The sequence below is a fragment of the Branchiostoma floridae genome, chromosome 12 (genome assembly GCF_000003815.2).
Source record: "Branchiostoma floridae strain S238N-H82 chromosome 12, Bfl_VNyyK, whole genome shotgun sequence".
NCBI lineage: Eukaryota > Metazoa > Chordata > Leptocardii > Amphioxiformes > Branchiostomatidae > Branchiostoma > Branchiostoma floridae.
Window position 1 is genome coordinate 18,968,886 of NC_049990.1, and position 22,820 is coordinate 18,991,705.

The 22,820-nt window shown below is 40.4% G+C and overlaps 2 protein-coding genes and 1 long non-coding RNA gene across 6 annotated transcripts in view; 2 read left to right on the forward strand and 1 right to left on the reverse strand.

The window, feature by feature from the left end:
• Positions 1–905: 905 nt before the first annotated feature.
• Positions 906–2,430, forward strand: LOC118426843. The gene is made up of 3 exons (XR_004832479.1): positions 906–1,098; positions 1,847–1,972; positions 2,366–2,430. It is a non-coding gene; the product is annotated as an uncharacterized LOC118426843 (long non-coding RNA).
• Positions 2,431–6,729: 4,299 nt separating this feature from the next.
• Positions 6,730–14,988, reverse strand: LOC118427781 (mitochondrial chaperone BCS1-like). The gene is made up of 10 exons (XM_035837710.1): positions 14,886–14,988; positions 13,057–13,335; positions 12,279–12,424; positions 11,557–11,696; positions 10,747–10,941; positions 10,073–10,136; positions 8,907–9,076; positions 8,312–8,429; positions 7,577–7,754; positions 6,730–7,029 (listed from the first exon to the last, which is right to left on the reverse strand). The coding sequence occupies exons 2-10, from the start codon at positions 13,228–13,230 to the stop codon at positions 6,955–6,957; spliced, it is 1,260 nt and encodes a 419-aa protein (XP_035693603.1). The 5' UTR covers positions 13,231–13,335; positions 14,886–14,988; the 3' UTR covers positions 6,730–6,954.
• Positions 14,989–15,201: 213 nt separating this feature from the next.
• LOC118427442 (calpain-5-like) overlaps positions 15,202–22,820 on the forward strand; it is a 19,621-nt gene continuing 12,002 nt past the window's right edge. For 3 of the 4 annotated variants that reach the window (XM_035837243.1, XM_035837244.1, XM_035837245.1), the window contains exons 1-3: positions 17,942–18,085; positions 20,542–20,991; positions 21,918–22,179. In XM_035837243.1, coding sequence (XP_035693136.1) covers positions 18,063–18,085; positions 20,542–20,991; positions 21,918–22,179 — 735 coding nt within the window. In that variant the 5' untranslated portion in view covers positions 17,942–18,062. Of the gene's footprint in view, positions 15,394–17,941; positions 18,086–20,541; positions 20,992–21,917; positions 22,180–22,820 lie in introns of those variants that run through there. The other variant, XM_035837246.1, reaches the window with a different exon arrangement.

A 22,820-nucleotide genomic window follows, 5' to 3' on the forward strand; every position in this document is an offset into this window, starting at 1 on the left:
GCTAAGTTATAACAACAAATTAACAGCTTTCGCCTTTATAACGTTTTACAGAGACCTCATTTTTTTCAAGGTTACACTTTTGTAATAGGATTGAATTCAGTTCATTGTGTAATGTTACTTTACTTTAATGGATAAAAAACACGAACACGAAAGGCTTTTGAATACCACACACAGTGTAACACTTCAATTGTGTCATTGAAAATTGAATGCGCCAGAATCAAATATCAGTCCTTTGTGAAAATGTTAACATACATGTACAGAAAGAGGCCTCTTTGCTATGGGATATTTGCAGCTGACAGATGTTGAAAGTAAAGCTGTTAGATTATTCAGAAAGACTGCTATTCAGACCAAACATTTATCTGTAATATGCACTTTCCTTTCTGTTGGAGATAGAACATTTCTTTGGAGCATTAATATGTTGTCTCAAGGCCATACGTTGCCATGGATGCACCAAACAAGGAAATTCCCCATGTATGTGTGTATACGTAGTTGGGCATTTAGAAATGCATGATGGAAATGGGATTAACGATATATTTTCAATTCGTGATAGCCTACCTCTCTCACCATTCCTTTGCTGCGCACGAACTTACACACACACACACACACATAAGCAAACACACACGCGCGCACACACACACACACACACGCACGCATACACTGACACACACACACAAAGACACACGATCGCACGCACGCACACACACACAAACACGAACGAACACACACACACACACACACACGTACGCACCCGCGCGCATGCATTCACAAAAAGGACAAATCAGACATCTCTCTACTTTCTGGCCAGTGAACTTGTTACCCGGTAATGGGTATGGATGGCACAGTGACAAAATAAGCCACACCCAGCACGTGATCTTCTCTTGTCACAACCAGACTGCGCAACGCAAAAGGTATTTGCATACAAAGAAGGTCAAGTCTAAACCCTGTTATCGGCAAGGCGCCATATGCACAACTTTCGTTAGATTTTTCTTTGTACAAAGTGCTAAGGATCATTTTGACAGCGACGGTCTTCTATCATCAGAGGTAGCAGGACGTCACAGTGTGGTGAGCTATACTCCAAGCTGACACTGAAGGGACAAGGTGACTAAATAATTCAACTGTTTGCTCAAGCTTACATCTTTATACATGATCCTAACAAACCTTGAGATTTCTCTCAAGACAAAGCTAGTAAACATATAACCTCTGTAATCTTGGGGTATAGGTCTGTCAATCGGAAAGTCGTCAATATTTCGTTCCAATGTTCCGTTTCACTGCTGGTCTTTTAGTTATTTCCAATCTTTCCGGCAAGTGGCCATGGCATGTGTCATATCAAGGAACCTCCTTGATCATATGCATAGCGCCACGTCGCACGTCGCCACCACAGTTCGTGAACTACGTACACGTTCTGGTGATAATGCCAGGTCAAACACGGCAATCCCTTATTCCCTAAACAGAAGTTTCTGTCGGCGAACAAGTACTAGTGGCCGGGAGTTTAGCGTCAGCAAATGTCTGTAAAAATTACAAGCATTACTTGCCCCCCTCCCACCGAAACCGAAACCACATACTAATATGAATCATTTAGAGCTCTAAATGCTAAATCTTATTACAGATGTCAAACCATCACTAGCAGGGGAAGAAAACGATGTGTTTCACACCCTAAACTATTTACACTTTGTTTTAATTTTCAATCTTTGATTATGCAAATGAGGCTATAATTAGCATAATCTAAAATCAAAATGATGGTTCATTGTACCCAAAATGATACATATTGTGTTGAATGAAAGTCCTTTCCATCGGCATTTCTGCATTTAAAGTATTGACTTAAGATTCGTTCATCCCCATCCCCCAGAAAATGGACAGCAGAGTTGGGGCATGTTGGCGCTGTGGTCGTCCGGGCGGTACTAAGTGCACAGGCTGCGAGCTGGCGCTATACTGTAGCTCGGCATGTCAGGAGCGAGACAAGGTTCGGCATCAGGTCAGTATTTGTTTCAATGTCGTCATCTATCGCTTCATGGCAACGTTGCCTTGCAATGATAACTGCATTTACTGTAAATTAATGCAGAAATGTTTGCGGTAGTTTTTTGTTTCTCTCAGTGGCCACTTCACAGCTAACTTAAAACCACTTAAAACATTTTCCCATCAATTAGTATGTAAGTTTAGTCGATGGCGCTACCGCAAACTTAAAACCACAGGGAACACTCCATTTTCTTGCGAAAGTAAATCTCTGCAAACTTAAATGCATTTACAGTATTTTGGGCAAATTGTAGCACTTGTAAATGTTGATCAGTTTATTCAGACTAAGCTATGCCAACTTAATTCTTTGAAGTGACTCGTGATCAGTGGAGATTTTTGCTCCTTACCATCACAGGTGGAGTGCATCAATTGTGCTACAAAGCACAAATGTTCAGTCTGCTCAATGGTTGCGGAAAACGTTAAGATGTGTGCTGCTTGCGGAAAGACCTGGTACTGCAGTGCAACCTGTCAGAGATCTGACTGGAGAAACCACAAATCAACCTGCAAAGATACTCGAGAAAACATTGTGATGATGGCCACAATGGCACTTCGGAATATTTTAAGTGGAAGAAAGAAAATGAGTGCTTTACCCTACTACTGGGGGACATCGCCTGCTCAAGACTTGATTAAGATCAACCAGAACGAGGAGGGCCCCAATGGGGGGGTCCCGATAACGCTCTACGCTAAATTCTGATGGCCGGCTACGTATTACGCTGAATTCAGGAAGCCTCTCTACGCTCTACGCTAAATTCGAAAGCTCCCCCACACATTATGCTAAACTCATCACCGAGCGACTGAGCGTTTGTGTCAAAGATAGTACAAAAGTTGAGTTAAAAGTATTCATGGTAACCGGCGGCAGAGGCGGCGGCAGCAGATTTCTAACGCGGAGGCGCAATATTGCTGACCGAATTTTTATCATCTTGAGCGCCGAAGGTGCGACGATTTTAGGGGGTCCGGGGGCATGCTCAACGGGAAAATTTTAAAATCTTGACCCTCTGAAACGCTATTTCCCTTATTTGAGGGGCAACTTTTTCTTGCAGACTAGAAATGAAAACAGAATTGCAGTGGATGTCACTTGAAGACAGAAAGAAAATGTCCAGACTTTTCATGATGTACAAAATGACCAATAAACTGGTGGACGTACCGACTGAAGAGTATCTAATACCAGCTCAAAAAAGAACAAGAAACAGTCATGCCTTCAAGTTTCAGCCTAGGATGGATGTGTTCAAAAATTCGAATTTCCCAGAACTATCGTGGAGTGGAATTTGTTATCACCAAGCACCGTAGGGGCATCTCCTCTGCAGAGGCGGCGGTAGGAAATATTGTTTGGGTGGACGATCTTTTCCTGACAGAATTTTGCAGCAGATGTAGCGCCGTAACAATCCTAGGGGAGTCCGTGGGCATGCTCCCCCTGGAAAATTTTTAACCTTGACCCTCTAAAACGCCATTTCCCGCGTTTTGACGGGCAAATTTTGCTGCCAGGCTAAGCTAAGTTTGATGGCAATTCCGTCATTTGGGGGCCACATTCTGCTTGTAACCTAAGCTAAGTACGATAGTAAAATTTCTATTTGTTTAAAAGATTTTTGAGAGCGACCCTCCCTCAACATATTGTTCAGTGCCGTAGACGCGGGACAGGGAGGTCTGGCAAAATTTTGAAATTGGGACTCTCTGAAACGCCGTTTCTCGCATTTTCAGGGGTAAATTTTGCCGTTAGACTAGCTTGATTTAATGAAATCAAAAATACACAAGGTTTCAGCTCGCCCCAAACATATTTTAACCATGTCGCCGTGAGCGCAGATTGTGCGGGGCGTCGCAAAGGAGGTCCACGGAAATTTTGAAATCTCGACCCTCTGAAACGCAATTTTCTGCATTTTGACGGGACTTAGAGCAATGGTTAAGGCAGGTTTGATTACGCTATATGCACAATTCATCCATTACGTTTTACGGTAAATTCCGGAAAGCTAAGACGAATTACGTAGAATTAAAAGAGTCAATTACGCTCTACGCAAAATGCACCGATTACGCTCTACGTTGAATTAAGCGATCCGTCTACGCTCTACGTAAAATTAAAACGGCCGATTTCGCTCTACGCAAAAGGGCATTGGGGCCCTCAACGAGGGAGAATATCCTGAAAAAATGGCAATCTTATTGGCAGGTGCCGGCAACCTCCGGAATGTGATGGCCACTGTTGCTGGACTGAAGCAGTCATTTCAAGGGAGCATCCATTTTGTCCTAAATGACATCGACCGACAAGTGATGGCCAGGAACGTACTCTTCCTGTACATCCTGTGGAAATACAAAGGAGAAGAGAAGGCTGCGCAACAGTTGACACAGATTTGGTACTCCGTCAAGATTGGAGAAGAAGAGACCACAATGGTGGAGGAGTGTTTGGTGGAGCTCCTGTCACTGCCTGATGATACAAACATGCTCTGTGGGGGTAGAGTTACCATGTCGGCTGAGCAGTTCTCTCAGCTTAGACCAATATTTGAACTGTGGCTGTCTCTTCTGACTGGAGAAAAGGCGATGCAGAAAAGTCCCCAAGAACAGCTTCGACTAATATATGAGCTAGCTCCAGCAAGTGAGAGATTGTATCTGCAAAGCATACCCCGCCGTCATCTGGCATCAGCAAAAGACTGGTTCAAGAATGGAATTCTCCTTCCCATGTCAGACCCAAGACGAAAATGTGCCTATCGTGATAACGTCACTCTGGCCGCATGGAACCCTGCTCACGACGAAGAACGGAATCCTAGATTTCCAGCTTTCACCGAACACTTGGGAAAGATTGCAGCAGGCATTAACGATGATGCAATGCCGTTCTCTGATTGGGACTACCTTGAAGTCAAGGTGCTAAGTTCTGACGATGATCTACTGATGATGTACTCCCACTATATTGATGACATTGTAAAGAAGTTTGCCTACATTTTAAACCAAGGACGCATTTCCTTCCATGTGATTTTGGATAACTGTCTCAACGTACAGGCGCACCTACCAGTCGAGATCCGGTTTGACCGCATCTTTACCAGTAACATCAGCGACTACATCAACTACCCTGTTGTTCTGGAAACATTTCGTCCCCTGTTAAGGAAAGAGAACAACAAATCTGTAATCATTACTGAGTTTCTCAACTGGACCATGTGTTCTCCTGCAGCAACACCATGTCGAATTGATGGCCGGTTGAACATGTGGTTGTTGGACCAGGCAGTAGAAGACGTCCGACATGAGCCACACCGACCAATCTGGGCCAGTGAACAAGTGAACAATGGCAACGAGACTTTAAAATTGATGGTTGTCTGTCAAGTGGCAGGACAACTGTCGGTAGCAGAGTATTTCGACAACTTCGGTGTGTTCAATCAATATCTTCGTGCTGCCTTGCTGGCTCACAAGTGCCCTGAGTCATTCCACCGTGATGTCAGCCCTAAGGATGTGCCCAAGATGTCTGACGTTCGCAATGTCAGTGGGATGAAGATGCGAAACGTCCTGAGAGAACTGAACACTGTCTGTTTCTTCCGATACCGCGTCAACATGCGTCGAGTCACCAAAATTAATGCACATCGACGTGCGTTAGAGTGGACATTGCCAGAGAGTGCTGACTAGCCTCTTGGTTCAGTATGTCCAAAGAGATTGAACAAATTGGCATCCATCACAACACCATCTTCTGCCACCCCTTTTGGCAGTATTGTGATTTTCTACGAAATCACCTGATGTTAACTCTATAGGCCTGGGCAACAATGTGAAAAACTGGTCAATGTATGAAGACACCAATATCCATACCCCTGTAGAAAGGCCTGCTAGAGGCTATACCAGGATTCATGTACAGTCAAACCTGTATTAGGGGCCACCTCTACAGAGGGGCCACCTGTCCATAGTGGCCACTTTTTGTCGGTCCCTTGGGTATTTTATCTACAAGTTACCACCTCTATACAGAGGCCACCTCTCTATAGTGGCCAAATTTGTCTGGTCCCTTGAGTGGCCGCTATAGCCAGGTTTGACTGTATATCCATTGGACCACTTGTGCTGGGTAAGTGAAAGCTTTGATTGGGCCAGTCTATGTCCTCCAGTGTAATTTCTTTATGGGTAAATGTTGGTCTACTGCACAAGCCAAAATTGTGCTCTTGGCAGCCCACCCAATTGACCAGCCGTAGAAGCTTACAATATAGCCAACTCTAGTATTACAGTAGAATATAGTTCATAACTGTCCATTGTCACTTGTATATCTACTATGTTTATACCATGTACTTTCAATTAGCCTTTGGGCACAAACTTGCAAATAAACTTCTATATCTATTATTATAGCTGTAAAGGATATACATAAAGCAATATACTTTAGGTAGTAAGGTTATGCTTCTTTTCCTATAGGTATGTGACATTCACACATTGTATAAAATATTAGTATAGAAAGCTGGAAGAGTGCTAACTCCTTGGTCTTGTAGTTAAAACTTTGTTACTTGCTGTAATAAACTTAATGGTAGTAAAAATGTATACTTCAAAGTTCATCAACTACATTTCGGGCCCGTTATAAGTTGGTACACACCAGTAAAGTACTGGGTACTTGCTCTACAGGGCAAATGAATTTTTCAAGACTTGTCAAACGTAACCCAATATACTTGTTAGTAGAGATATACCATAATTACAGCTATCAATAATATACTGGCACCATTCAATAGTCTACAAGGCCTCTACCCAGTATGTTAATGATATCAAAAGATCTCATCAATCTCATTGCAAATTGAGACCGAAAAAAGCAATTTCGTTTATTCATATCATCATCTATGATTTTCATAGCATCCAGTGTCACATGTACATAGATTGACTAACAATACATTTTAATTTGGTAGCAGTAAAATGCTCGACATATACTTTCATATCACTGGCTGTTGAAATAATCAATTCAGTTTACATTTTGAACATATAATGAGCAACCTAGAAATAAAATTTTATTTACGTCTATGTCCACATCTTGTCTATATTCTCTATAACAGCATCAGGATCTGACTTGTTTAGCATGAAGAAACCTTGAACCTACAGGATAAAAGAGAAAAAAAAAGACATAATTTCAAAAATTTTCAATGATCAGAACAAAAATCATCTGTACTATCATTGCATAACATAGCAGCAAAAGCATTATTTTGTAATTTGTGAAAAGTTTCATCTGGTTGGTTTCATCTGGTTGGTAAGTCATTGAGTTTTATTTCTGCCAATGATTTGGCGACTGACTGTCACCTTCCTCAGGCCAATTCTGACTGGTTCACATTGTACTGCAGTTAAAGGTTGTTACTCACCACATAAAACAATCACTGTAATATTATGTAATACATGTTTAGAACAAATCTATAAGCAGTTACACCTAGCGTTGCAGCGTAATGAAAATTTTAGTCAGAATTGCCCTAAGAAAAGAAACAGATGGTCACTGAAACTTTGGTAGAAATAATACAACAGTTGTGTAAGAGAGTTTTGTAGTTCTGATGTTGTTGCTGATATTGCATCTTTTTCTTACAATAAAGAACCAATCATCACAATGACTCTGTTGCTAGTTATTGGTTTTAACTTAAAAGAAAAATGAACTTACCAGTGCTATACTAATGTCCTTGCCCTGTGCAACAACCTTGCTGGCGAACTCCTGTGACCTGGCCTCCGGTTGGTCAGGGTAGAACCTGCGGAACATCTCCGTCAGCTGGTGCTCGCTGGCGTGACCGATGTACTCCTTCATATCCACACGGCCGGGGCGGATCAGGGCTGGGTCCAACCTGTAAACGGGACGATAATTGCCAGAAAGTGGTACGCACCCAATGTAGATTGAATTTTTAAAAAAATGTAAAGGTATACACAATGTAGTTCCATATCTTTTTTAAAGCCATGGGGAAAGTGAGTTGTTATCCACTGTGTCTGGGGCAAGATATTGGAAGGTGGAGCTCAACCCTCTCCTACCACTGCCTTTTACCTCTCCAACTGAAGCCAAGTACCCATTTTAGTCGTTTTAGCCAATTTGAATCCAGGTCCTTGTTCAATTGCATTTCATCCAAACATCTATTTCATTTGAATTCTACTTGCGGCTACCACTAACAGGTAGGGTTTTTTACAAATTTTTTCAGTCAGTGTTACTAATACTGTGTGTTGCAGGATTAAGAATAAGATGATCTGAGGATTTGTTACGCTAGAATAGTTCTAAGAGTAATCCTAAAAAGTCTTAAAGAGCCTTGTTCTAATTTAAAAAACTTTAATCTTAGTGCTATTTGACTCACACTGTATACATGTACCCATTACACATGTACTCACACCATACATTACCCCCATCGTTCCCTACCTGTCAATAAAGTTGGTGGTCATGAACACGATCCTAGCCTCTGTTGAAGCTACTCCGTCCAAGGCATTCAGCAGACCACTGAACGTCAGTCTGCCCATTCCCTGATATGCAACTTTCTCTGTGGACGTAGATAGGATAGATTGAAAACTTCACTTATAATGTGTGGTTATGTGTACAGTTTGAGTAGAAACACTGCAGCTGTGTTAATCTAATTCCCAATGCTAAAACACAAGCTAAAATTAAAATTGAATTTGGTATCAAAACCATGAGCTGTGAAATAAATCATATTTTAAACATGTGAGACCTCCCAAGCGTGACATAGCTGCTTTGAAGTTTTGTGTGAATACTAGCCGACTGCTGCCCACCCTTGTCAGGAACCCATTGCATGCAGCAGCATAATCAAATACTGAATACTACAGTACTTCTTTTACCGAAACAAAGCTATGAACTGACTTTGCCTTGCATATGTCAAAGTACTTGGAAAGCAACCCTCCAATTCTCACAACGTAGCAAAAGAAGTTTGTTTTCTGTTGGGAACGCTTTAAACAAAACAAAAATTCCCAGTTGAGGTAAAGAATGAATTTCAAAGCAGTACCTTGTGGTGTGAGTTCTCTACTGACAAATGCAGCATCTATGTCCTCCAGTAGGATGATACTCTGCTGAGGAGCCACACTCAGGAGGTGGTTCAGTCTGTCATCAGACAGCCCCCGCTCACTCAGGTTCATCAGGCAGATACTGTACTGTAGCTCTCCTGCAAGGGCTGTACTGTGGGGGGAAAACAAAGATCAATCACTTAAGAAACTGGATGGGTGGAAACTAATGAGATATGACAAAAAAATAGTTAGTCAAGCAACTGGATATGGTATTGGAAATGGTAAGGCGTTTCAGACAGCTTCTGTTGTCTTTCTTCAGTGAAATGAGTAAGATCTCATGATCAGCAGGCTTATTACCAAGAATACCAAATATACCATGCAGGGTTCGAAATACACATACTTAACTTGCAATTTGCATGTAATTTTTTAGATTTGCAGGTAAAAATATTCTGAACTTGCAATCTTGCATGTTGAAAATACCTGGCCTATAGTAAAAATACTGTGGCCATGGTGCCTTTGCCAGGGATCGTCACCAGTCGTCAGTAGGTGTTACAAATAATCAAATTGGGCTTTGCTGCAAACTTACATGCTGATTTTGTGGATATCATTCCAAAATTTCAAGTTTTGTCTATATTTTCATGTGCCAATTTCTGTCCGCCAAAAGTGACAGAATGGGCAAAATTCTTATTTGTCCTGAGCAGCAAAATTCTGCCAAAGGACGGAATGATGGAAGCTGGCTAAATCATTGTAGTATAGACTAGATGTATTTTGCATGTAGATTTTTCAAATTGCACGTAAGATTTTTGCCAACTTGCAATTTTGCATGTAGCAAAAAAAAAGTATTTCAATCCATGCCATGTATATGAGTTGAAGACAAATTTTACATAGCCCAATAAAGGAAATAAAAAATATATTTTGCTCAGTTCAAGGTCACATGGACCACTTCTGGAACTAAACTAACGCTCACTTTTACTAGAAGCATCTCTAAGTCAGAAATATCATCTTTAGGCGAGCTCGCCGAACTGACTCAATACGCATTCTTTTTTGAGAATGCAATCATTCAGCAATTGGATGCGTAAGATAGATTGTAGGGAAGAGAAAAAAAATGCAGCCATCTTTTCCTAACATTTGTGTATATTGCATCATATTCATACATAGTTTCACTTACATGAAGCTGCTCTTGCCACAGCCTGGAGGACCATACAGTAAGTAGCCTCTTCTGTATGGAATACCTGGGGACAGAGACATAATTATCATACATTGAAACTTAATATTATTAATAGCAATAATAAACTTCTGATGGGAAAAAAAGTTCTGCCTGGATCTTACATAAATTTCAAACAACAGTTACATTGTACTATCTATGGCAGTGGTATCGTATGGCACAATTGGTAAGGTGTTTGGCCCAAACCCCAGAGGTCTCAGGTTCAAAACCATTGATGTGCCCCAATGTTTTGCCCTTGGGATATCCACTTTACACAGCTTTCCTCACTCCACTTAGGTGACAATGAGTACCTGGCTTTGGTTAGGGCTGTCCACAGATAGGAAATTAAATGGAGGTCTCTTGTTTAGGAGAGCCACACCTCAAGCACGTAAAAATACCCACTGTGGCAAAGGCACAGTATTGGGAGGGGGGCAACTCTCTCCTCCCGTTGCCTTTTGACTAAAGTCAGGTACCCATTTTGTATACACCTTGGTAGGGTGAGGAAAGTTGTGTTAAGTGCCTTTTCCAAAAGCACGTCAAGATCAGTAGCATGACAAGGCTTCTGGGTCAAACAACCCGCAATTAAACCACACTAACCCCACAAATGAAAGTAAACTGGAAGAGATGTTTTCACCTACCCCTGTCTGTGTACCACTTGGGGTTACTGATGAACTCCCTGACATCCTGCAGTATCCTGTCTGCCTGTCCCTCGTGCAGGATGACAGAGCTGAGAGGTCTCCTCTTCCTGGGGTAACCAAACTGTCTCCACTCAGGACCCATGGCTGTGTACATCACAGTCTTCCCCTCTGTTCTTTGTAAGGCGAGTTCTCTTGCTGTTAAAAATTGGAGGATACATATTAGACTTAGAGCTTGGTGAATACTAGTAATAGTAGTATGCAGAAATCAAACTGATACAATACTAATGTACGTCTAGGGGAAGAAATGTTGTGTTTCTGATTACAACCCTGAAAAAATTAGGTTTGGAAGGTAACGATTCTCTAATCTAAAAATTTCCCTTGTATATTTCTGTCGAAATTACATCTTATTAGCAATGTAAAACAGAAATGCACCAGTTACTAGTATTTTCAACACTATATACAGGATGAACAGATACATATTGGACAAGCACATGTCTTTTAATATACTGAACGTACAATGTATACTGCACATTTTTACATCAACTGTTCAAAGCCCTTATCAGCTGTTAACCATTGAAATACAAAAGTCTGTTTTTGAATTTCGCTACCAAGATGCCAGACTGAAAATGTTATGCTTCTTGCTACTGACTTCCAAAGAAAAGAATGGGTTTGAAGTGTTTGCTATGGTTGGTTAGGTAATGGGAAACACAATTTTCTGTCCTAGACCTTAAGTCTGCTGTGTGTGTGTAGCAACACAGCTATACAAAAGGAAGCCTTTCTCCAATAACTGAGTGTCATGTATTCACTGACCTTCATTTAAAATCTCGAAGAACATTTCCCTATTCCTGCCCAGTGCTGTGAGCTGCACTGTTTCCCAGGGTGTGCCGTGGTGCAGGTCAACCATCTGCTTCTCTCTCGTTCTCTCTATTCTGATCCAGTTGTTCTTATACCTGAGGAAGAGGGAGTTGAAAATCAGTAAGAGGTAGTTTCCATGAATAAAGTGCAATCCACACAAAGGTACAGATTTCTACATGTAATTAAGTACATTGAAAAAGAAATGTTACCCTCCACCAGACCTTCCTACAGGGGTACAGCAAAATGGGGAATAATTGGAGAGGAGAGTGAATCCATGATATGTTTGGAAAATGAAATCCTATGGTGGTCAAACTCCACTGGAAAACCATTCTCCCTATAGCCAGCATAGTTAGTCTGGTAGAGACAACAAAACTGTGATCTCCTTTTCTTCGTGTCCATTAGGAAAGTATTTGAAACTTGGACAAAAAATGGCAAGCAAACTAGAGATGTAGTGGATAGAAGAGGTAAACAAATATAATGGTAACACTGAAACACAAGAGATGAGTAGTACAGTCTCCTGGCTCTTGGGATTCGAATATGCACAGAGCCTGAGCCGGCAGCTCAAGAACCCAATGCACTAACCAACTTGTCAGTTGGTGGTGCTTGAACCCCACTGTTACAACACTATTGAGAAATTCTTTGCAAACATAGGTACTTCAACGCAAGGTGGTACCTACCAGAAGAAGTGTGTTCCTGGGCTGGGAACGAAGTCGAATCTGGTGCTAATTTTCCCACTGTCGTGCTGCTGGAATGTGGTATCTACACTCAGGTGCTGTGTTCTCTGGGCATTCTGGGTAATCCACTGAAGCAGCCAATGGTAGCTCTGCAAGGTGGTCAGAAACAGACATATACATCGCAAAGGCTATTACATGCACATACTATATACATAATATAAAGGTGTAAAGCAGACATCCTAATGGAGGTGAAGCCTTGATGCTTTTTCAAATAGCTAGCAGTAGTGCAATTAAACTTTGCTATGCCTATGGCTAACATTTTCCCCCAAGTACCACTACTCTTCTCAATAAATGTGTTGTGTTCTTTTACATGTGTGTGCAGATACAGTATTGAGATGCTTGAGACTAACCCCTAACACTTTAATCTCCTTAATACACCTGGGGCAATTGGATTAAAGTTTAATTTTAAGTACCCCTTTAGGAAAGGATAGATAATACGTTTCTTCACATTTAAGATCTGTATACATGTATGTGGTGACAGATAGATTTATCAATTATGTTATGCTGTATTAATGCTCTTCAGCAGTCACTCTCTAGATTTTTAGACATGTATATACTACTTGGGAACAAACATGAATAAGTTCAGAGTAACTCTATTATATTGATATACACATGCAGCTACAGGAAAGTACATATATTTGCTTGATAGCAAGTCAAATACTTTGACAAGTCATTTAAAACCCCAGGTACCATACTAGAATTCTAGACCTTCATGTCTTACCTTGTCCTTGCTAGGAATCTCCAGAGTGATCATACAGTGTCGTCTGAATGCCACCATTCCAAACTGGGACCCCTTCCTGAGAACAGCCAGCCCAGCACCGACTCCGACCAGTCCAAAACCGGCACCGAAGTACGGGTTATCTTTCAAACCAGCAAGGAAGTCTGACAGAGGCATTGTTTCTCTTCAGTGTTTCAGAGTTTTTTCAAATGGCAGCAACTCAGTTTCTGCTCTGACTTTTCTCCTGTTAACACTCCTCTCCCATGGACATCAGCAGCAGTTCTGTAGAGAAATGTAATAAAAACATAGCTAAATAAGTCTGTTCATACTTCTGAGTACACATACGTGGTAACAGGCAGTGGCGGCGGCACCCCCCCAGAAAATATGTTGGGGGGGCGTCGCCCCCCCCAGAAAAGCAAGCTGAAACCTTCTGTATTTTTTTGATGATGGAAATTTCATGAAATCAAGCTAGTCTAACGGCAAAATTTACCCCCGAAAATGCAAGAAATGGCGTTTCAGAGTGTCCCGATTTCAAAATTTTGCCAGACCTCCCTTGTGACGGCCCGCGTCTTCGGCGAAGGACAATATGTTGCGGGAGTGTCGATCTCAAAAATCTTTTAAACTGAATTTAACTATCGTACTTAGCTTAGTTTACAAGCAGAATGTGGCCCCCCAAATGCAGGAAATGACGTTTCAGACGGTCAAGATTTTAAAAATTTCTCCGGACCTCACTGGCGATAACTTGCGCCTCGGGCGCTCACAACGACATGGTGAAAATTTGTGTGGGTCATCGCCATCAAACAATTTCTTTCTATGACAAAAATGCCATTAGATTTAACATAGTCTGCCAGCAAAATTTGTTCCTAAAAATACAGCAAATGGCATTTCAGAGGGTGCAGATTTCGAATTTTCCCCAGACCAACCTTGCGACAGCTTGCACCTTCGGTACTCGAAATCATGAAAATATTTTTGGGGCATCGCCCTCGCTATTAAAAACCATGTGTCTTTCTTACAGAATTGCCATCAAATTTAGCTTAGTCTGGCAGCAAAATTTGCCTGTCAAAACGCGTTTTAGAGTGTCAAGATTTCAAATTTTCCCGGGGGAGCATGCCCCCGGACCCCCCTAGGATGGTCGCGCCTCCGGCGCTACATGAGCTGCAAAGTTCTGTCAGTAAAGTTCGCCCCCCCATGCGAAATTTGCTGCCGCCGCCGCCTCTGACAGGAATCGTGGGTAGTATCAAAGGTGAAGACCCCTGACACATAAAGAAAGCATATCATGACATAGTTTTGAAAATCGAGACAATGGTCGAGAGGAGAACTGTTCACAAGTCCACAGGCCTTAACCTTTGACACATTGCCCACAATTCTTTATGCCGCACATGCGTAGCTGGGTGAACGAGCTTATTCATGAAAAATATATATCAGTGAATGTTTAAGTAGACCATAGATCAAATTATACTAAAAGTTGAACTTGAAGAAACATGCAGTCAAATGCGTGCAGTATAATCTTCCAATATCGCATCAAAACTTGACTTACCTTTATACCTTTATGATCTTTTCGACAACATCGATATAACAATGAAGATCTAATTCATTTAACCTTGATATTTTCTCCCCTCTTCAACGCAACTGATAAAATGTAACGTCGTTATATGAAGTGTGCATGCTGCTGAGAGGTTCGGGACACAGGGGGGAGGGGGGCGAATTGAACCTCAAAATGACATACAGCTCGAAAATCTAATGCGTTCTCGTGATCCAATCCAATGCTACCACCCCAGCTTTGTACAAAAATAGTTTGAGTGCTGAAAAATCTGAGATGATATTTCACTTACAGTCAGAAAAGCCTAAAAATATTTCATCGCCTGCTAAAATCCTCATGGGCGCCGCCATCTTGGTTTGTCATATGCCTTCAACAGCCAATGAAAACTTGTTACTGGGATTTGGCACTTACCAATCTATAAAGGGGTTCAATTTCTGATCATTATGTTAAAATTGCTACAAAATGCATGAAGAAAATATACAGGAAGAAAAAGTATAACGCTTAGATATAGAATATAGCTTATTCAACGCTTTGGTCATATTTATGACAAATTATAATGTCTTTTGAATAAAATAAAATTCTTTCTTCCCATAGGAATTATGGAAGCTTCCACACTTCCGCGTTCACTTCCACCAACTCCAAACACAACGCGTATCGACGCTTTTGGTGTGAATCATTGATTTGCACATCCTGACCCCCGGATTTAGCGGGGCTGTGGACTTTTTGGGTGTGGTAGGACAAAGGCAGAACGTGTAGAAGGGCACGAGGAGAGATCTTCGGGCTGTAACGTGAAATTCAAGGTAGGGAAATGTGTCAAAAGATCATGATATGTTTGCGGGCCCGTTAGCATCAAGTTGTGTCTGTCTTTGCAAGCTGAAGATAGCAGGGCGACTGTTATCTCAGATTTTATCTATCTCTACGTTTACTATACGAACGACAAGTTGTCTGGGTATTTGTCAGGGCAAGTTGTATCTCTGTATGCTCCTATATTTGCCGTTGTGATCACAGTGTTTATAGATTTAATTAGACAACAGGTCGCTGTGAGCCACCCCACCCCACATGCCAGTGGGACCCCACCCTACATCTGGGGAAATTCGTAGATGTAGGTTACGGGGGTAGCCTGGATACCAGACCCCAGTCTGATCTCATAAATATCTATCGAGTATCGTGTAATAGAGATGGAAATCGGGCTGGGGTCTGGTATCCAGGCTTATTGTGGAGCTACATAGGGGTTACGTGTACCAATACTGCCATACATCAACATTTGCTGACCTTGCTACAAACTACATACAAATGCTGTATGCGCTATAAAAAAAAGTATAATACTTTAAGATTAAAGCCTACAATTGTTCCACGTTTCATACCTTTTTGATCACTGATAAAGAAACTTTCCCGTGTGGAATAAACAAGTTGCAAGAAGGGCGTGTTTACTAAACAACCAGCAAGGATGTACCAACTATGCCACCTGCATTTTGTATTTGTATTATTCTAACTATCACAAATAATTATGAACATGGTGTCCCATTTATTGGAAAGGACCTGGTGAGAGTTGGTTGCAATTTTATGCATTTTAATATGTGAATTATTCTATTTAGATGTATCTTTATTACTCTGAACTTAACATGATAACCTACAAATAACAAATTCAAGTACCACTTGCTTTCATATTGGAACAGCCGGATGTAAAGCATACTGTCAACATACTGAAGATTATTCAGACTTGTGTTTCTTTGTCTGTGGATTCCGTGTATCAGTGTTATGTTAATGCCCCACTGCCCAGCTAATGTAGTAATAGTCTAATGTCATTCAGCATAAACAGATTATCACAAGGACATGTCTATGTATAAATGCGCATGTCTTTGGTTATTGACAAAAGTATACTTCTGTAACATACACATACCTGAATACCGTATGTAACATGCATGCGAGTTTTGATTTATGATATCAGTATGCCAGGGTGACAAGCCCTCTCTTGGAGCAAGTGGCGCTGAGTGACGAGTGAGTGAGATATTGTGAGCTGTGATAATAGAGACCTATATAAGCTAAGCCCTCAGGCATAATTGTAATGACAGGAGACTGTTTGGTGAGAGTCATTCTGTCTGATTCTTCTGTAAACAAGTTTTTTCTGATCTTTTAAAGGGTTGAGCAGGGTTCAGGTGGAAAGGGTTTCTGTTGCCTTTTTGTGGAAAATATTGGAGAGAGTTTAGACTTCCAGCTGTGGATAATTAAGATTCTTAACAAGGTAGATTCAAATATATACTTATAGGACCTCCATTTGGTAGACTGCCCTGTTTGTAAGAATGGCATAAAATAACACCCTTTATCTAGATCGTTTCAGGATTTCAATGTGAAATAATGGCTAATTATGAAAAATTAGGAATTCAGAGACAAAGAGACAATAGACTACATTAATCTTTTTAGCCTCATTGATATATCTAACCCCTAGACTGGCCTCAGGTATACAAGTTGGAGTATTATGTTATTTTATGAATAATTTAAGCTTCCTACCCAAAATACTTGAGGCTAGGTCATTTCACAGCATGAAATTTTAATGCACATAATTTTTTGTTAACACAGGGAGAAGTTGGCCAATAAGTTCCTATTTTGTGCCAGGCTTTAAGTTTTAAAGTCACCTTTATCAGTTTACCAGTCCTGAAGGAAGTAGACAAAAATTGAAAAAAAGCACACCTTGATAATAATATTCTTATTGAAGACTATAAGACAGTATATTTAACCTATACTGCTATGGCTACATATTATTGGGGTTATTGACCTTAAGGTCAATTGGATTGTGTAGATGGCAATCAGTTAAGCAAGCAGATGGGAATGAAAAACAAATTCCTCTACTTAGTAAAGTGTCACCTAGGAATAATCTTGGATATTAGCAAACATTATTGCTTACATACTGAGTATTATGCCTAATCTTGCAAAAATTCATTTAGAATAAAAAAAACATGATGGTTTGTTATACATGACATATATTGTTCTTGTAGTTTGTTGAAATCTTTTGGTTTGGCCTGAAAAATGTCTGCTCTGGACTTTGTTATTTAATCAGTGTTAGCACTGAATCAAGAACAAAAAAATAACATCGGTAAACAATGATTAATGTTGATGATAAGTATGTAGCAGCAAAGAACAAAATGATCAAGAATTTAGAAAAATCAAAATCTTGCAAAATGTATTTACTCTAATTCAGCTTATACAATGCATGATGCATAGAAATTGCTTGTTAAACATTGAACAGGGCCGGGGCCATCATTAGGTTAAATACCGGTGCTCTTTCTTGCTTGCGAACTGTAGCGCGTACAATTGTGGTACTGGGAGTTGACAAACCAGAAAAACAACTTTTGCTAATTTGGCGCTGACAGAGTGTGTCTGACTTTTGGAGCTGTAATTCATACATACCTGACTGCCCGATCGGTCATCGTATATAGTTTTATCTTTTGGAGATACCCTGGTGAATACAAACATGTCTTATCACCATCATGACAGGTAATTCTAGACTATTCAGTATGCAAATTAACTGTAACATCTAAAAGGTACATGTACATTTGTAGTGTGGGTGTGGCTGTTGTGTGTTGCTGGCTTATTGTGGTATGTTGACACGTGGAGGTGTCTGTGTACTTTTAGTCATAACTGTGAATTGTTTATAGTCTTGCATATACATGTAGCCATAAATTCTTTGAATGTACCATTGTACTTATTTTTATAGCATATTCTAGTATCTAAATGATGCCTTGTAGAACAGTTACAAATTGTTCTACAGTTGAGTACTATTATTCAACAAAAACTTACAGTGTTACACCAAACAGTTAAGTTTTGTAACACTAATTCACCTTTATTCGTTGGGTAACCCATATCCATTGCTTTTGAATGCAAGGTACGTAGGCACATCAAGTCGACAGGTGATAGTTAAAACTGCAATATCCTGAAAATATTGCAATTTGAAACTAACGTCAGTTGACATAATATCCCCAAATACCACGTTTTTAAAAACAACGGATATAGGTAACTCAACGGATAAAGGTGAACTAGCGTTACATACAGTGAAGTATGTGTCATGTTTGTTTTGTTTGTACTTGTTTTTTCAAGCACTACTACATGTACATGTACATTGTACAGCCATGTACATGTATCATGTAATGTACTAATAACATGACTGTGGACTTACACTATGTTACACTATACATGGATGTGTAAACTAATCTTGTATTCGTTTCAAATGACTGTATTGTCTGACATGTTCAAATACAGTACTTCATTGTCAGACAAAGCATTTCACATGGGAACAGGAAAGTCAGGTCTAGACAGTTGAACTTGGCCCATGTTCATGGCCGAATTCCAACAGCCTTGGGTAAACAGGTTAGCAAGTGGATCTGGAATCACATGGGAAATTACCAAAGCCTAAGTAAAGCTAAAGGTACAATAGATTTAGCTAGCTAAATCAGCAAACATAACTTGCATATTGTAGTTCAATTACTACTAGTAGTAAATTTTCTATTTTAAAGGAATATAGATTCCATATAATTAGTTTTCTTTGCTGTGAAATCAGAAATTTCAGATGGGCCTTATGAATGTTTGAACAGTTAAAACTAAAAAACAAACTCTTTTATGCATATTTGATATTTAATGTTACGTTATACGTTATACTGTTCACCTCAGCATTTGTTACAGTAACTACATTCCTCTAATTTCTATAACTACATAATGTCTATATGTGCTGCTTGTAGAATGCTGACAATGTTTGTTCTTAGCTAACAGCAAAGTGGTTAGAATGTTTGCAATGTTGACAAACAGCTACTAGGCAAAGTTGGCAGTGCAAGCTACCTTGCCAATCACCCTTTTCAAGAGCCTGTACTGTAGACTTCAATCTGTAATAGGAGTCATGCTAGTGAGTTACTACATTTTTGTAGTATGCCCTAGTCTCTGGAAGTTGATGATGTTGAACATGAGACATTGTTGTACTTGATAATAGTTTTTGCCATGGATACAATTACTAAGTAGACAGTTACAACTAGGGCTGGGTATCGGTACAGCGTACCGGTACAAAACCGGAAAAACCGGACCTGAAAAATTAGGTAGACCGGATGTTGGACCGATTAGAAAATTAACAGATTATTTTATCAGGCATTCACATGTTTGGGCGCTTACAGGTGGAAGAAAATAACAAGAGTGAAGTAGAGTAGAGTTTGTAGTAATTTCTACCAAGTTTTACAGCCAATCGTACAGGTGCAGTTAGCGTTGTAGGATTTTAAAACGCCAGTGTAAGTCTTATACTCCACCAAACAGATTTCTTTGTAGTGAAATGGACCATTGGTATGAGTCATACTGCATCAGGTCCAGGTTCAGGTCCGGACCTGGATCTGATCCTTTGGACCTGAACCGGACCTCAGGGCCTGAATTTTCTGTACCGGTACCCACCCCTAGTTACAACCATTGAAATCCATGTATCGGGTAAGATGATATAAAGGCAAATTTTGTTTGGCCAGTGGTTTTATTATGAACCAGCATAGAGCAGTGTGATATTTCTATACTCAGTCTGATGCCAATAGATGGACATCTTTTTTTTGTATCAGTCTTGATATCTGAGGCCTTCAGTGCATTTGAAAAAAAAACCCAGAGAGATGCTTTCTGTTTAAATTTATGGAGAATGCTCTCCTCATACATTCACTGTAACAGTAACTGTTGACTTGTATTTGTAAGTTATGTTGTACTGTAGATTTGAAAATGTTTGCCGTGGTTTTTCTAACTATCATGGTGATATCTTGTCTGCGAATATGCATTTCCATTGTATCAAGTCAATATGACAGCATGTACTAGAGAGTTATTTCAGCAAAATTAAAACACAAAAGAACCTCTTTTCCTTCAACCTACTCCTACTATGAAATCAAGCCCCATAACAATAACTGAATATACAGTATAAACCAGTTTGCATCTGTGTTTCCCAGGAACCCAGGTGGCCGTCATCGCAGACGTCACGACAGGAGTCCATTCAGGCAGTCTGGTAACGGCGACAGCTACAGCGAATCCGACTCCGAATCCTACAGTGGATCAGGATCTGATTCTGGTAGCAGATCTCCGAGCCCACATTCTAAGCGATCACACCAGAAAGGAGCAGGAAGTGATCTGTTGAAGATCGGTTCTAAGATCAAGTTTGGTAAGAAGTTGAAAGCTCTCGGTTCAGAACTTGAAGACAAGCTCAATTTGAACAAACTCGTCCCTCCTGAGCTTGAGAACAAAGTCAGGAAGCAGCTAAACAAGCACAAGTTAAAGCGGGAGGATTCGGACGAAGAGGAAGCGAAAAGAGAGCAACACAGACAGAGAGGCGAGAGAAGACGTGACCGTGGACACAGGAGACAGTTTGAACAGGAACAGTGGAGAGACAGAAACTCTGCCAGGTAGCTAGGGATCATGATATATTACCGTAATGTAGATTTAGATTGATGATATAGCTACTTAGTGTATCAACTTACAGTTTTATAACTTCAGAGTTTTTTTAAAAAGACAAGTATACCTTGTTCATGTTCATGTTCAGTTTATTTGCAAAATCATGCCTAGCCTAATTGTGTGTACAGTTTCAAGGACTAAGAGAAGTTACTTAAATAGTGTGATACATAAAACTGGTGTCTAGTCAACTATAGTATATGATACAATGTATCATAATATTGTCGGGTGGTAACTTTTACCTGTGAAAGAGAAAATGGTAGATGTCCAGTTTCCTTCCCAAAAAGTTCAGTCTTCATCACTGGGATTGTGTACCTACATGTACACGTACGTGCACATTGGCTGTATAGCATCAAGAAACAGCACTCCAGTTAGAAGCTCTGAGCTCTAGCATCAAAACACACAATGTAAGCAGGTGATAATGGGATTTAAATGGTTGTAAGGCCACACCAATTTAATTTCTTGGTTCACGGATTTTTTCATAAAAAATATGGAGCGAGAGGGCGAAATGAAAATAAAAATAAAAATTGTAAAATGGTTGGGGTAAAGGTAACAGCTAATCCAAAACATAAAGAAAAAAAGTTTTCAGCTTGAAAAAAGGACGAAAACACTATTATTGTACAGTAACAGCACCTGTACCCACACTTTAAGGAGCTTATAATATAAAGGCCAATTTGCTACACCAGAAAGTTGATGAATGGTTTCATTAATGGTGAAAATTACCTACACTGTACATGTACACGTACGTACGATGCTCTGGCATCAAAACACACAATGTAAGCAGGTGATAATGGGATTTAAATGGTTGTAATGGAAAACTGCAATATCCTAAATAGTCTCCTCCATAATGAAATAATTTTCTGGAATTTTTCCTGTCCAGACGTCTGACAGGCCCAGAACATCACATCTACGACCCAGACTTTCTACAGAATCCCGAGGAAGAGTTGGAAAACACCTGGGTACAGAACAACATGGTGTTCGGTCCGACAATCAAGTATTACAAGGGGCAGAACTACTCTGACCTGAAGAAGGAATGTGAAGAGAAAGGTCAACTCTTCACGGATCCCGAGTTCCCTGCTGCAGAGGAGTCTCTGTGGTTCAACCAGGCCATCCCCGCTCGGATAGAATGGAAGAGGCCAAGAGTGAGTACCATCTTTTAGTAAAAGAAATTCTGTATGGTGATCAGGCCTTTAGCTTGGATTTTATTAAAGGGGTCCAAATTTGGGTGAGTCACGGTAAGGGCGCAGTCACATAGGTCATGCGACCGTCGCACGAGTTTGATGCCATAGGACTAGAAAGTTAACAAAAAATCATTTTGTGTAGCAAGAAAGTTAGAAAAATCATTTTGTGTGTACTACTAGTACTACTACCAAGAAAGTCTCCTGCAAAGTTCAACTTTCTTGGTACACAAAAGACACTTCAAAGTTAGCTATCGTAGGGCGATCACACGAGCTATATGTGACTGCACACTCCAGTAAATGATTTAGGTGAGAGTATGGTAGTGGGGCCCGGGAACATCCACCCTCCATGGTAATTCCCCCCCCCCCCCCCTCCCTCCAAGAAAGCCTAAAAATTCCAAATTCCACATTTTTACTTAAAATTGTCCACACCCTAGATATATAGTACCCCAAGGTCGTTCTGCTCACTCGTAAGATTCCTTCCTGCAAATTTCCCCTAGAGAAACAGTTGGTACATGTGATCAAAGTTACTTTTGCCTATCTGTTGTTTTGCCCTATAATTTAGAATATACACAGCTGGCCCCTTATGATTACATTTTCAGCAA